Source organism: Pseudopipra pipra, chromosome 2, assembly GCF_036250125.1.
Source record: "Pseudopipra pipra isolate bDixPip1 chromosome 2, bDixPip1.hap1, whole genome shotgun sequence".
NCBI classification, from domain to species: Eukaryota; Metazoa; Chordata; class Aves; order Passeriformes; family Pipridae; genus Pseudopipra; species Pseudopipra pipra.
Genome location: NC_087550.1, coordinates 67,888,490 through 67,903,981, shown reverse-complemented (window position 1 = coordinate 67,903,981; position 15,492 = coordinate 67,888,490). Strand labels below are relative to the sequence as shown.

The following is a 15,492-nucleotide window of genomic DNA, read 5'->3' as shown; positions in this document are numbered from 1 at the left end:
ACTTGCTTTCAAACACCATCATTCGAGCCTTGGCTAGAGTAGAAAATTGACTCAAGTTGAGGTGGTATTTGAACTGAAGGCACAAGAAGTTTTGTATATCTCCATAAACTGCTTCAGCAACAGCAGAATGAGACTTACACAGCGGGGATGTTGATTCAGGGAAGGAAATTTTTCTTCAGCTTGAAGCTCTTGGCATATATTGCCCATTACTACGTGGGCACTGCATGTTTTTAACATGCTTTTTTCTCTGTCTTGTGTCAGAGGTGTGTGTGTGGAGATTTTAGCTGACAAATGCTGATAACTTTAAAATACAATCAATGATAAGAAATATGAGGAGTTCTGTTAATTTATAGTGTCTTAATTTATAGTGTATGTATGTACAGGCCTTCCCTGTAACATTTCTGAACATAAGCGTATGCTTTCTCTAGGTAATACAGAAGTACAAATGTTTTGATTCAAATCAACTATACCTAAGTATACTCCCAAAAACTTCAAACGATTTGACATCACTGGTCTCTTTTCCAATTCTAAAGCAAGGAACTAATATATGTGCACCTGTGTGATTAACTTCAAATTACAAAATAGTAATTGGAGATGTTTTTCCCTTATTGTTTACAGAGACTTAGATCTCTTTTAAGGGCAACTAAAAGTATAATTTACTTTTTTAACAGAAGTAGTAACTTGGCAGCTCCTCCTTAAAATAACTATTATATCTTTGTTAACTTCATTTCCACTAAAAGAAACTTACTTGTATGGTATCATAGAATTTAAATCAGTGAATTAAAACAAGGTTTTCTTCCTTTTTTTTTTATTAACCTTGTCATTTTTTGTTTTAGGACATCAGCGCCTTTGAGAACAGAATGTTAATGCTTGATGGGATGCCGGCAGTCAGAGTCAAAACAGAGCTGCTGGAATCTGAGCAAGGGGTAAGAAGAGGTTTGTGTGACCTCGCTCTGGTGACCCTTCCCCAGCTTCTCTGTGGTTAGCTGTCCCTCCCATTTTCTTTTCTGTTTTTTTCTTTATTTCCACTGTTCTGGAGCTTATTTTCTTGGAAGTTGTACCGGTGAGATCTAGAACAAAACTCTGCAGAAGACTTACTAAAACTATCTAGGATAGCTGGGATGGTGTTGGTATAATTTTACAACTATAAATAAAAAGGTGCAGTTCAAACAAACAAACAAACAAATGAAAAACAGGAAAAAAGAATGGATTGTAGTAAAGAAGCCAAATTCTTATGTCTGGGAAGCCCATATAAATATATTTGCTATTCTGCCTTATTGGGATATTTGCGTTACTGTGATTGTTTCAACCTTTATATGCTTGTCCTATTCCATTTTCTGTTTATGAAAACCTGCTCTCTCTGGGGTGAAATACACTTGTTTGTCATTAGGATAAGAGGACTAGAACCTTCAGATGGTTAAAGCTGGTATCACATCAGCTGCTGAATACAGGGCAGATCATGAATAGGATTTTGAATTTTTTTGCAGAACTTGGCATTGGAGTGATAGGTTTTAGGAAAATTGAAGGGTATTTTCTTGCATATATGGTAATACATCAGTAGTTGTAGATTACTGTGAGGGCATATGTATTAAATGGATTTTGTTTTATCATGACAATTTCTTTCCTTGTGTATATCTTGCGTTATCCCAAAGAATCCATGCCACCTTACTAATCTGAAGATGTGCCTTCAACAAGCGATGTAATAGAAGCAGCAATGCTATTGCCATGTAGGGATGGGCTTTTGCCTCCTTCTGTTAGTTGGCTCTTTCCCTTTCTGCTATTTTCTCAGTTATTTAATTGAGAATTAAAATTATATGAAAGAGAGGGAATTAACTTTCAGGATGACTTAATTTGAAACACTTGCAAGGAAACACCAGGGTGTATTTGAGGCTATAAGTTTGAGAGAAAAAAGCTTGACATTTAATCGAGTTTTTGCTCACCTCTCTGCCTTTTTCAGAGCAAGTACCCTCAGAAAAGACTCCAATACACTGTAGTTTGAGGGAACGTAAAAACTGAACTATTGTATGAGCCACAATGATGTAAAGACAGATCCCTTAGAGGTAATTTTTTATTATCTTCTGGATGCTTTGCATCATATCTTTGTATGTAACAGGAACATTTCTCTATAGCGTTCGAAAGACAGAAGTTTCACCTGTATCTGCCTTTGTTTAGTTTAAAATAAAATTCTGTGCATGATACATATTGCTGGGTCCTTTATGAAGAATAATTCCTTTAGCAAAGTGTTATTTGATTCTGGAAGACCTTATTTGGTGTCTTAGAAATTGGAAGGAAATGATCGACCTATATAGTTTTTTAATTTCCTTAGAGTTCTTCAATAAAATTTTATGGACTTCTGTATTAGCAGAAAATGATGTCACTTTTTTCCAGTGGCTGAGCCATTGGACAGAGAGCTTGGTTTGATTTGGGATTTTATGCACTTTGATACTAATTAAGTAGTGTCTGGTCAAGAGTCTCTGGCACCTTTATGACTCTTCATTAGGGAACAATCAATAAATACAAAATGAATTCTCCAGTTCAGTAACAGAGGAGCTGGCCATTAGGATGGCAATTTTCCAGCAAACAGCTTAAACTCTAAAGAGAGCTGGTTGAAACAGATGTTTAGCATGTGCTTTAGAGACTGTTTTGAATATGTAGATGTTGGTATACATAACAGGGACAAGTGTTTGAAGGATGTGATTACCAAAAACAGCACATGGAGCTGTTTGGGAAGATGAATATCATAACTGGGAAGCATGGAGAGGGAACTAAAGTGTGAAACCAGTAGTATGAATCTGAAATCGTGGTGTCTGTGTGTGTGTTGTTTATAGTGCCTGAAGTCCCATTGCAGCATGTGTGTACAGGGAGATGTGATTTCTACTTTGAAAATTTGCAAACTAAGATGACATTTTGAGTCTTCTGAACGTAGTGGCCAAAGCTTCATCACTTAGCATGCTGAACACCAGACAAGCTTTTCCAAAACCCATACAAAAACATCTGGGTTTTTTGCTGGTCCTTCTTGGTATCTGCTCTTGGCTCTAGGTTTGCTGCAAGGGCAAAAGTGAGGCATGGTTTAAGGGTTATGAAAAAAAAAGTTTCATGTCTGGTTGGGGGAACATGAAGGCTGTGTCAGTTGTGGAGTGGAAGAAACAGGGTCTGGAGTTGGCCTGGCTCTTGACCAGGATGGTGAGTGCTGAGCTGTCAGAACCAGAGAGTGCCGAGTTGTCATGTTTTGCTAATGAAGCTTTGAGAAGCTGTTGTCTTAGAAGGGCTATGAGACTGCTTTGAATTGCTTCCTCTTCAAATCTGGGCCCATATTTCAAACAAACATCATCTTGATTTCAAAATTGATCATGATGAAGGACCTTCCACAGCTACGCTAGTAATTACCTGTGCTTCTGAAAGCACACACCTTGTTTTTAATCTGACTTTATCCAACATCAGCTTCCAGCGCTTTCCAGTGGCAACAGAAAAACTCCATTGTGGTGATGCGTGAGGATCTCGCTTAACCCTTTGGGGACCAGACTGTACTACAGTGTATGATGAAGAGAGTGGGGTTGCTCCTCAGGTTGCTGTTTCACTGTGGGAGACTGTCACATGTGATAGCTAAGTATTCCAGTCTTGGTGAGTCCTCTGTGTTAATGGTGATGAGTGTTTACAAGGCAATTACCACAAAACTTTCTTGAAACTAAGATTAAATCAACTGTGGATTCCAAGGATATGTGCCTGTTCCTTGTAGGTATATTGAACGCTTCCCTGCAGGACACATGAATATGTCGGTCAGAAAAGGTGTTTTCTCTGTAATTGTGCCTTGGTTACCTGTCTCTTGTAGTTCCAGGGTGGGATTCACAGAAAAGACCTTGCTGGGGGAATTTGGATATTGTTTGGCCATGCGTGCATGCAGGACTGTGTGGGACACCCAGCTGCTCCTTCCTACGGTCCTGGCTCTTGCAGCCTTGGCAGTAGTCTGGCTGAAGCTCAAGTATTGTGTCCAGTTCTGGGCCACTCACTCAAGAAAGACATAGAGGTTGAGTTGCTGGAGTGTATCTGAAGAAGGGCAATGGAGCTGGTGAAGGGTCTAGAGGGTTAATCATATGAAGAACATGTAAGGGAGCTGTGGTTATCTAGCCTGGAGAAGAAGAGGCTCATGGGAGACCCTATTGCTCTCTACAACTACCTGAAAGGAGGTTGTAGCCAGGTGAGAGTTGGTCTCTTCTCCCAGGCAACTAGTGACAGGACAAGAGGAAATGGCCTCAAGCTGTGCTAGGGGAGGTCCAGATTGGATATCAGGAAGAATTTCTTCACTGAAAGGATTGTCAAGTACTGGAATGGACCGCTCAGGGAAGTGGCAGTCACCACCCCTGAAGGTGTTCAAGGAATGACTGGATCTGGCATACCTGGTGCTGTGGTCTAGTTGACAGGGTGATGATCTGTCAAAGGTTGTACTGGAGGATCTTGGAAGTCTTTTCCAACCTAATTGATTCTATGATTCTTTGATGAGGGAGCAGCCAGCAGAGGAGGGACTAATCACACAGTGGGCAGTGATTGCATGGAGGCAAGCCTTTGTGCCTGGAGGGACATCAGGGTGCTCAGTCACATCTCACTTGAGTGCCAGTGTGTCCCATCACCTTCATGTTCCTGGGGTGTCTTGTGCATTACTGCTCTTGGTGAGGCAGAGGTGTGAAGATTTTCTCAGAAGACACTGGATTACTGAAAAAGAGTGGGAGCCAAAGGAACCTCTGTGATTCTGAGTTTGGCTTCAAGACCATAAAGAGATGAGTGATGCCCTACATTTCTGCTTCAAATCGGAATTGACATAATGATGTTACATGTACCATGCTGGCTTGGTGAATTACTTCAGCATATGGCATGATCACAGGGTCTAACTCCATTTTTGCTCCAAGGTTTCAATTTATTTAATGAATTTTTTTGATAAATTAGAGTTTAATGATTAAATGATGTGTTTATCCTAGGACTTTATTAGAAGCCTTTTTTTGAAATTCATGTGGCTCTTCATAGTTTGTGAACCAGTAACCCATCAACCTATTGACTTGATCAGTAGAAAATACCTCTGCTTAGCAATCTTGGTAAAGTGAACAATGAGCACTGCTAAACTTGGGCAACACAGAAATAAGAATCAAAGAAGGAACATTCCCTTTCCTTTTACACCTACTCCACTAAAATGGAAGCACAACAGGAGGAAAAACCCACCAGGTTTTAACCTTAAGTTAGTTTTTCACTTACCTTTTGTGGCATACAGCTGCAGTGAAATAAGCACCATCTGCCTGTGTGCGTTTCATTAACCAGAAATTCATCTTCCCTGGGATGCTCTGAGTAACTTGATCTTCACCACCTATTGTCTCTTGACTACGTGTGGTGGTAGTAGAAGGTCACCCATGATGTAGATGAGAACCAGGACAGAGCAAATCCTTAAGCAGAGACTAGCATTTTCTGCTGTATTTGGATATCAAGCCAGGCAATCAATCCATTATATTTCTGGTTTTCCTATTGGAGTCTTCAGTCTTTTTTTCAAGAGAGGTTAAGTAGAATGTAAGGTTCTTCCCTATACTTTGTGCGTAACCTCCGGGATCTTTAACTTCCTTATTAGGAGACACTTTGTTTTGTTTCACTATTTGTGTTTGGATGCTCTTTGCCCAAACCTGGGTTGATATCCGTGAAAAGTTTCTACTGCACAAGTGTTACATATCTAGACCAAGTGAAGGTGGAATTAAAATGCAATACAGCAGAAGGATTAAATGAACAAAAAAAGTGTAGTCCAGCTGAGGTTTTAGGGTAGCCTTGGGAGAAAGAAACTGCAAGCTACTCCTACTGCAAAGCAGCCCAGTCTCTAGCTGAGGCTGAAAGGAAATTGGAGCTGACATTTCAGCTCTGCCCGCTGCACCACATCTTTGGAGCCTGTGACTATAGAACAGGTGGGCAGGACTCCGCAACTGCAGCCTGTGTCGATGCAGTGAAGACAAACCTTTACCAACCCAGATTTAAAGGACACTGAATTCAAGTTAGGTCATGGTAGGAGAATGGGATTTAGGCAGTCCATAAGGAGACATGCCTTATGAGATAAAGGTTACTAGGCAGATTTGGAACAAAAAAGTATTTACAAGGGAAATGGATTTTCTCTTTGCTTTGGAAAAAGTTAAAACAGTTCCGCATTGTTTTATCGTTGCCAGTTTAGAATAGTTTAATGATTTTTAGAAGGCCATCAGCATTAGCCAGAACAGATGCTTATTTTTCCAGTGAACTACTATCCTTAATTTCCACAGGAGATTTAATGCAGACTATTGTTTGAGGCTTCAGGAAGACACAGTGCTGCTTTAATGACTTTATCACAAATGAAAAAACTACATTACATAAAAGATATCACATTGCCCTTTAACAAGGCTTCGTTATTATCTCCCCTACTGTGGAACAGGAGCTAGCATTGCTAATAAATTGGTAGAATTACTTTAGAAATGTGAATTTGCTTATCATTTAATATCCTCCAGTGACCTACAGCTTTAGATCTTTCAATCTGCAGTAAAATCTTTGTCTGTCAGTTGCCAGCTTCAGAAAAGGGTACAAAGAAGGTGTTCCCACCCCATGAGGCTGGAGTTGGGGTTCTTCAGCAGTAAGAAAAAAAATCTTCAGTCTTTGGCTGTGCCAAAAACTATTTTGAGAAATAATATTTCTCACTGTAAAAATGTACAGAGGCTGGATTAATTTAATCGGTAATAGAGACTGGGCAGTGAATTTATTAGCTAGTAGCTACTGTCAAGAAATTAGGATGGATAGTGTTGGCTGGCTTCAGCGTGAAGTCTGAAAGTTTTGATCATTGCAAGATTTGGTCCAATTTCTAAAAACTGGTAAATGTGTCTGACTTAGATGTGTAAAGCTGCACTTTCTGACGTATTTGCTGAGTGGGGCCATAAGCTTTTGTTAAAAGGAGATATAAATGTGGGACTTATGTCCCACAATTAGTCTTCAAATAGAGAGGATAATGAACCACTAATTTTCATCAGTCTTTTTGTTTCCAGATCTGCAGTCTCATCTGTTTCTTTGCCTGCGTTTTGTCCTCTCAAATTATTAGTGGAAGATTATATATCTTCTTGTGAATTCTCGTCCTAATTCTTCTTGATCTGCCTCCATTCCAATCCCTTATCATGACTGAATTATGAAAAGAAATGGCTAAAATGACAAAACCCTTTAACAAGCCAATATTGTTCTCTGTGTCTTTTATCTCCAGCAAAATTATCTTGTTGTCTCATATCTCAAGAATGCCATTCATCCCTATGTTGTTATATACATAAACACGTTCCACCTCAGCCTGGGTAATAGTAACATAAATCTGTTTTAAAGATTTCCAAAAATACCTATTCAAATTCAGTTGAGTATAGTCTCAATAGCAAAGCTTGCTCCATGACTGTATGGGAAACTGTTTTGCAATGATTCATTCAGCTTATGTACATTCTTTGTATTAGCAGAAGAAGGAGAACTTCTTGTATTTGCTGTTGTAATTTGTGAATCTCTGCTTCATTCAAATAATTATTTTTTTTCCTGAATTTCTTAATGTTTAGCATGACTGATTTGGGGAAATAAATGGCACATGTATCAAACTCTTCTGCAAAGAAAGCCCTTCATATTTGCTATTGGTTTTCTTTATCTTGCAATAGACAACACTTAAGGAATGTTATTGAGATGTTAGAAACACAGCTAGTGTGATTCATTAGTTGCTTTACAGTCATAAATATAGGATATTTTTCTGAAAGAGATCAGGATCTGACCCGAAAACCAGTAAGGACCTAACCTACAGGGCATAATACAAAGTTAGGTGAGATGTACCTAAGGAGATACAGCCTTGTTTCCTTGCACTGCATCATGAGATGATGAATACTGGTACTGTTTCACATTGAGTGGAAGCTTGCATGAAGAATAAAAGGTAGCCATCTCCTACAATTTTGCTGTCATCCTGGCGTTCCTGCTGAATCCCTTGCCAGTGACTCAATGACATTGGGAAGAGTAGGGTCAACCGATCACTGATCCAAGAAAAACCTAACCCAAAAGGAGAAAGGGAATGGCGCTATTTGCCCTGCAAGTCACACTATTAGGAAATCATGGATGTCCTCTATTCTGTGGAGAGGGGAAAGAAAGGTGAGAAGATGATCATGGGTGCTGCTTTGACAGGAGTGTGTGATTGGAACTTGTGAATTGTATCTGAAGCTATGTCCTGAGACATCTCTACTACTTCTGGGACCCAAACTGCCTATTCTGGGCATATCTCCGCACTGCTGCATTGATGAAAACTGCATATTTCAGTATTTCACATGTTCCTTACTCTTTTTGAAGTCATCTCCTGTGTAGAGAGCCAAGGGGTTTTATCATGGTTGTAGGTGTGGTCTCCTTATTTGTTGTTGTTATTGTTGTTTGTTTTGTTTTGTTTTGTTTTGTTTTCTCTTCAGGGATCAGACTCAAAAGTCTCATATAAAGGTAATAGATTTAAGACTAATAGGAAATGATAGCTTAACTAGCTCAGTGAGCACACTTGCCAGGCAGCTTTTGCCAAATTAACCAAGATTGCAGTGAGAAAATGCAGGTGGGTTTGTAAGACTATGATGCTGTCTGAAATTCACACTAAGAGGAGGATCCCAGATCCTCTGAGACTTAATTTACCGACCACTGTCTGCCATTGCTTTCCTTTCCTAGGTAGCTAAGTTTGCTGTTACGGAGCACAGCGGGGAATGTGCTCCTTATTCTGTCTGGTATCATTTGTTGTATGTATGCGAGGAACGGGGGCATTTTCGGTTGTGTGGGAGGACTTAATTGTGTGAGGCACTGTACCAATAAAGGGTGGTCCCTGGTATCTTGGTTTAATTAATCAGAAGGTTAGACACTGTTTTAATGGCCATCTTCAGAAAACAGTGATTGTGTGTATTAGGAATTTAGCAGCAAGTGTAAAGGTGTGATGCAGAGGAGATCTCTGCTCTAAACAGCTTGTGTTTAGCCAACAGTGCCATGCACAAAAGAGGTTTCCTATATCTATAGTGATGGAAGGGCAACAAGAAGATGATTTCACTTACTAGAAAATTAGGTTTCATGAAAATGTATTTGGTAGAGGAAAAGGATAATATTTTATCTACAAGACTGGAGAAGGTTTCAAAAAGAATGTATGATATGACTCAGAAATTAACATGGCTTAATATTGTTACAGTTCTATAGAAAAATCACAGTTATATAATATATGTTAAATACATTAATTGGTAAGTTTTATGTGCTTATATGGACTGAAAAAATAATGTTGGGTTTGGGAGAAGGAAAGTCAACCCTTTGATTTGAGCATAGTACTGAAGTGCATTGTGAGATTATAGTTTGGTTGCCTTCTATCCCCAGTCAGTTATTTTGTTAGCTCACCTTCAAGCCAGTCTGCTTTTTTGATGATGTATAACCTCTCAGCTTGCTCTCCGGCCAGAGTTTATGATGGGAATCTCCTTTAAGATTTGCACAGTTGAAAGACTAGGCATAAAGAAAAACAAACATGATACATACAAGCCCTGTATCCGTTTGGTTCCTGTGAATTTCTAAATCCACATTTTAGGTTGAAAATTGATTCTTTTATAAAGATGCAAAAGGTCAACATTTCCATTACTGCACTAAAGAAATAAATGAAAATGTAACAAAATGAAACAAAACCAAAAACAAACCCAAAACAAACAAAGGTAAGAAAAAATTTCAACTATCAAAATATCTACAATTAATGTAATTCCTCCCAGTAACCCCAGTTCCAATGACTCTTGCGTGTGCTCTATGTTCATTTTCTTTCATGTTCATTCTTTGGGGAATCCAATATTCACAGTTTAACTGTAATTTCGATTGAGTTTGCAATGCTAATTAAGGAACTAGTCAAGTATGGATTTTTGCTCATATGTATCCTGCCAGGAAGGTATTAATGCTGTAGTCACAGAAGCTCAGAGCATGCCATGTATCAGTTGGTATACAGCAGTGAATTCTAAAATCCTATTGCACTTCTGCCTCGAAATTCATCACAGGTCTCTGTTGTTTCATGTCACAGTGCAGTGCAATTCTAAGATACAGTAATGTGCATTTTAGACTTCATGCAAAACAATTATTGGCATATAAAAAGCCGTTACCTTCTCATCTGGTGACTTACCTGATTGGGCATCCAAAGTTCAATTCAGGTTGCAACAGCGAAATTCAGTAGGTTGCAATCATAGTCCCTCTGTTCCTATTAAGAAACTGAGGAGGGTGAGTTAGGCTATCCTGCTTTTATTATCAAGAAAGCTATCTTGAATTACCTGACATTTACCTCCATCTATGATTAGGTATATGGATGGATAGTGGTGACCTGCTGATGCACGGCAGCTTCTTTGTGGTTCAGAGTTCCTTATACAAAATGTTTTCCATTGAAACATCTTGGTGAAATAATTGTGAATCACAAAATCTTTACATTATTTAGCTAGGAGAAAAGTTAATCATTACGTTTCATCTTGTTCTACTCACCAGTGAGTTTAATGGATTTTTTTGTTTGTTTTAATGCTCGTTAGAGTAGTCACTTCGTTATGGCAGTCTACATTTTGTTCTTCAGGGCACATTGGTATGTTCAGAGTGGAAGAGAAATGGAAGTGACTGGGCTCTTGTCCTTTCCCTTTGTTTTGGCTCAGGGTGAAGTGAAATCTTCTATATTCCTGGTTCTCAGTTGGATAATTGCTATACTTTATTTCTTTATGGACACTTGAAGCGAGAAGTATTGTGTAAGTGTGCATTGTTATTATATTTTTATTACATGTCAACTAGCCTTAGAAAAATAAGCATAAGCTAATATAACTCAATTATTTACAGTATCACAGAACACTTCAGCAGCATGAGACAAATGCTCTTATGTTAGTATCAAAATTATTTTAGTTCTTGTTGGTTGTTATGAGAAAGGATTCCTTATAGTTTTCACTTGTTTGTTGATGTTCTTTTAGCTCTTCTTTTCTATTGGAGATTGCCTTATAAATAGTCTTTTTAATGTATATTTTACTCTTGTTCTGTATCCTGCTGGGGAAGTACTGAAAGAGCTGTATATATTTTTTAGCATCATTGGCTTTTTTCCTTATTTCTCCCTGTGGAGATGAGCTCTTACATAAATTACTTTAAGGATTCTATGTTCTTGATTCCTTTTTCTTCACAATCTCCCCCACCTACCCCCATTTCACACTGGGAGATAAGTATTTGATAAATGGTTATTTAGGGGGTATCTGCTTTCACAAACATCCTTTTACAGATGTTGCTATTCCTTGATTGCATCATTTAAATGTACCAGAAAACCATAGGAACAATAGGCAAAAAAAGTCAGCAGCAACAGAAGGTGGTGTTTGTCCTCCCCTTCCTGCACAGGTCACTGTTCATGCTCGCCATTGCCCAAGGACAGAGCCCAAGCAGACAAGGATGGTAAGACCCAGCTCATGGCGGTGGGCAGGGAACAAGGAAGAGGAAAGGTGCTGGGCATGCAATGGAAGAAGGATAGATGATCTTCCCAAGCGAGTCTTGTTCATGGAAAAGATATGTCAGATGAGCATCCCCAGCCCTGTCTCCTCCAAATACCTCCATTCCCCTTGTTCCTGGGGGGAACACCAGCCATGCAGATAGTCACATGCATCTTGCCTCCTTTGGCTGGGACATGAAATATGCTCAGCTTTTCAACATTTTTTTTTCCTGAATAACCCTTCATACTATTGATGGAATAAAGAGGCAGTTTAAGACAGCTGTTAACATAAAATAAGTATATATGTTGTTAGTATTCAATACCCAAATGTTAATTTATTCTTAGGTTAAAATTCCATAAGTGCTTCTAGCCTGAAAAGAGGACTCCTTGAGTTTCATCACAAGTTCGCCGTGTAGATTGTGACCTTATTGTTGTCAGAAAAGGATCAAAAATTTGTTAAAGGCTGAACAATAAAATAGCTGCCTTATCTAGAAATTTGGTAGCTTTAAATGGATAATGGAGAGACACTTGCAGCTTCCCTTAAAGTGATATTTGCAAGTTTGGGTCTGCAAACCCAGAGTTGAAAAGAAACAAAATGGTGCTCAAAGTATCATAGAATCATTAAGATTGAAGAAGACCTCCAAGATCAAGTCTAATCTTTGACCTTGTACCACTAAGTGCTCTAAACCGCATGTGAAGTGCCATGTCTGCTTGTTTTTGGAACACTTCCAGGGATGAGGACTCTGCCACTTCTCTGGGGAGCCTGTTCCAATGCTTAACCAATTTCTTTGAAGAACTTTTTCCTAATATCCAACCTGATAAAGTAAATCCAAGTCACATATGCAGAGTATGAAATACCTGGACCATAGTGGAAAGCATGCTGTGGGCTTGTTCTTGGAAGGTACTGAATATTAAGGATTCAGCAGAGAATGTAAATATCTTAGTTTTTAAGAACAGAAGGGCTTCTGTTACTTTCTCATGGCACTGACTCAGGGCCAGGGTACCATGAAGGAACCTTAACTCTATAAAAACTGCTACCATAATCTCTAGAAGTGTTTAAAAGTCAAGAAATAAAGTAGATTAAATGTCCTTGCATTTTAAGGAACAGTAATGTATTATGTTAGGTATGATGCTTGTTCTTAGTTTTATTTAAACTCTATTATTAAACTAATTTCCAATACATCCTACAACAAGGAATGCTTTTGTGAAGTAGTGAATTTTTAATATTCTTTAAGGACTGATTTTATTTATATCAAATATGATATGTGTATGAGACAGGGTTTATTGTTTATTGTGTACCCTGATTTTTTTATATGTTCCTTGCTTTCATTCAAATGATTTCTAGAACCATATAATCTTCTAAAAAAATAAATGTTTTTGTTGTTATCCATTAGTTAATGGTGAGTGCAAATTACATCAGGAAATGTAGTTGGAGTGTGTTCTATGCTAAGCTAACTTTCTGTTTAAAAATATTGTAATAACAGTGCACAGATTTGCCTTACTCATTTTAAAATAAAGGAAAAATCTTTTTCTCCCAAACAAGACTTTTTTCCATTTAAAAGATGCATGACGTAGGTCAGTAACTGAGCCCTGACCATTTCTCCTGTGTGTTTAGGAGTTGCTGTTTATATTGAGTGTGTGTTCCTGAACCACAGCTCAGTCCCCAACTCCCTTGCAAAACGTGTTTGCTAGAGAACAGGATGACCATGCACACCTATGGACGCCAGATGAAATTTAATTAAAAACCTACATGAAGGAGTAGGGTGTGGGTGGTAATGGCATGAAAGGGTGAAGAGGGACCAGTGATGCTCTCAGTCCTCAGAAGCTGAAAGGAGGCAGAGGGATAGAAATTCATAGTGAGAATATGTTGCCATGCCAACCAAGTAATTTCTCTAACGGGGGAAACTGGTAATGAATAACTGCTGAGTGGGAACTTTAAGAGAAAAACATGCCCTGTGAAAAACCAAAAGGTTACGTTTTTGATAATCGACCTTCACCATCCCCCCTATAAATCCTGCACTGGCAATCTGTCTGTCAGAGCTTCCTGCCATCCTGTACCAGACCCTGCTGTGCCCATCTGCTAATCTGGAAAGCACTTGCCTGCGGTGTGGTGATGGTTACCAGTCCTGAGCCCGCAACTGCAGGCTGACCTGAGCCTTATGTGGATTGCTTCTCAAGCAGCTGTGAAAGCCAGATGTGGGTTTCACTAGTCTGTCTCCCCTAGTAGCTGTTTTGGGTGTTCCCTTAAATCACTGACTAGTGTACTTAATTTTTATCTTCTCTGTCTTGTCTAACACAATGTCAAAACTCTGCAGAGAACTGGCATTTTAAAAAAATACTTATTTCTAAACTCTGGAAGTTGGACAAGTCCTATTTGCATTTGATCTGTAGCTCTGTAAAACCTGATTTTAAAAAAGAAGGAAAAAAAATAAAAAGCCATTGAAACTTTATCTGAAATACTTTTTTTTGTGTGTGTTTTGTTTTGTTTTTTTTTGTCTTACCTCATGCATTGCAGGAGGACTTAGTAGTACAAGGCAGTTGCATTACTTTACCTCCAGTGCCCTTAAAGCAGTGATCACAGCTAGGACTGTGATATGTGTTTAGATCAATACTCCCACTATTCAGGTTTGTACACTTCAGGTATAGGCCGCTTCTGGCATCAGAAGAAGCCAAACATGTTACTAGGGAGTATCTCTGGATACATTTGCCCCTGCTAAGTTCTGAGCTGCTGCAGCTAGGCTGCTGCTGGGCCCTGGCATGGCCAGGTATCATAGAATCATAGAATGGTTTTGGTTGGAAGGAACCTTAAAGATCATTTAGTTCCAGACCCCATCCCATGGGCAGGGACACCTTCCACTAGATCAGGTTCCTCAAACCCCATCCAACTTGGCTTGGAACAAATAGCTGTGCACGTTGTGTGGGTTGTTTGTGCTCCTCTACTGCCTCCTCTCAATTCCATTCTCTTTCTGTTGGATACATGCAAACATCCACTTTCTGTGCCGATGTTTTAAGTGATGACCTCTGCTTTTTTGGGCAGAATAGGGAGTTGCTTTAGCCGAACACAAAGACTGGGACCAAACACAAGACTTTACTCACCATTCTTAACAAGATTTAATACTCCTTGTAGTAATAATCTAACCATTAGGTGTCTCATTTCTTTGCTCTTCCCACTTCCTCCCTTCCCTAACTCCTCAACCGCCATCCCTGAACTGATGGTGGTACCTGCGGGATTACTCAATGAGCTGGTTCAGTTTAATAGTCTGACATAAAAGTAGCCCAGGGGGGAGAAAAAAACCTGACAAAACTTTGACTTTCTGAGGAGTTAAGCAAATGCCAAAGCAGACTCAAAGCAGAAGGGACAGCAGGGAAGGGGAAGAGTGACAGTACGTGCTTGGATATGTGCTACCCTAATTCATGGATTGTGCTTTTAGCCATGCCATGGGGATGAAACGTGCTGTTGAGGCTTTGCCATGCAGTTTGTAGGTGTTAAGCGACTGAACAAGGAAGGCATTTTGACTCCAGCAAAAGACAACTAAATGACAATACATGAAATAATGGAACTGCATGACAGCGCAGCCTGACCTTATTAGGGTGAGATGGATATTTCCCTGAAACTATTTTTTTTTCTGATGGAATCTGCTGCTGGTGTGGTTTTGTTTTGAAAGCTGTTTTTCTGAGCATGAGGGATTGCACATGCAAAAGAAAGCAGTTTTCAAACACTCTGCAGAGCTGTGTCTGAGGATCATCCTTTATAGAACCTCTGTGTAACCTGTGCTGTTTCTGGTAGTAGAGTTATCAACCTTTTGAGCCACAGAAGGATCAAGGCCTTTATGAAGGTGATGCATCTGCATCCTAGAAATCTTGGGAGCATGTTATGCAAAAAAAAGCCCCACAAAAATTAAAAATGCAGTGGCAGAGATTAGTTAAGATTTATTGCATCATTATCTCACATGAAACAGTAAGGTTGTCCTGGCATGACTGAGCAAAAACAATGGTATGAGAGTATCATTATTTATTTT

General features: G+C 39.1%; 1 protein-coding gene across 9 annotated transcripts in view; it reads left to right on the top strand.

The window, feature by feature from the left end:
* KLF12 (KLF transcription factor 12) overlaps positions 1 to 15,492 on the top strand; it is a 241,587-nt gene that overhangs the window by 94,614 nt on the left and 131,481 nt on the right. For 7 of the 9 annotated variants that reach the window (XM_064645887.1, XM_064645882.1, XM_064645883.1 and 4 more), the window contains one exon: positions 837 to 926. In XM_064645887.1, the coding sequence (XP_064501957.1) occupies positions 837 to 926 (90 nt within the window). Of the gene's footprint in view, positions 1 to 836; positions 937 to 10,667; positions 10,758 to 15,492 lie in introns of those variants that run through there. The other 2 variants (XM_064645889.1, XM_064645888.1) reach the window with 2 other exon arrangements.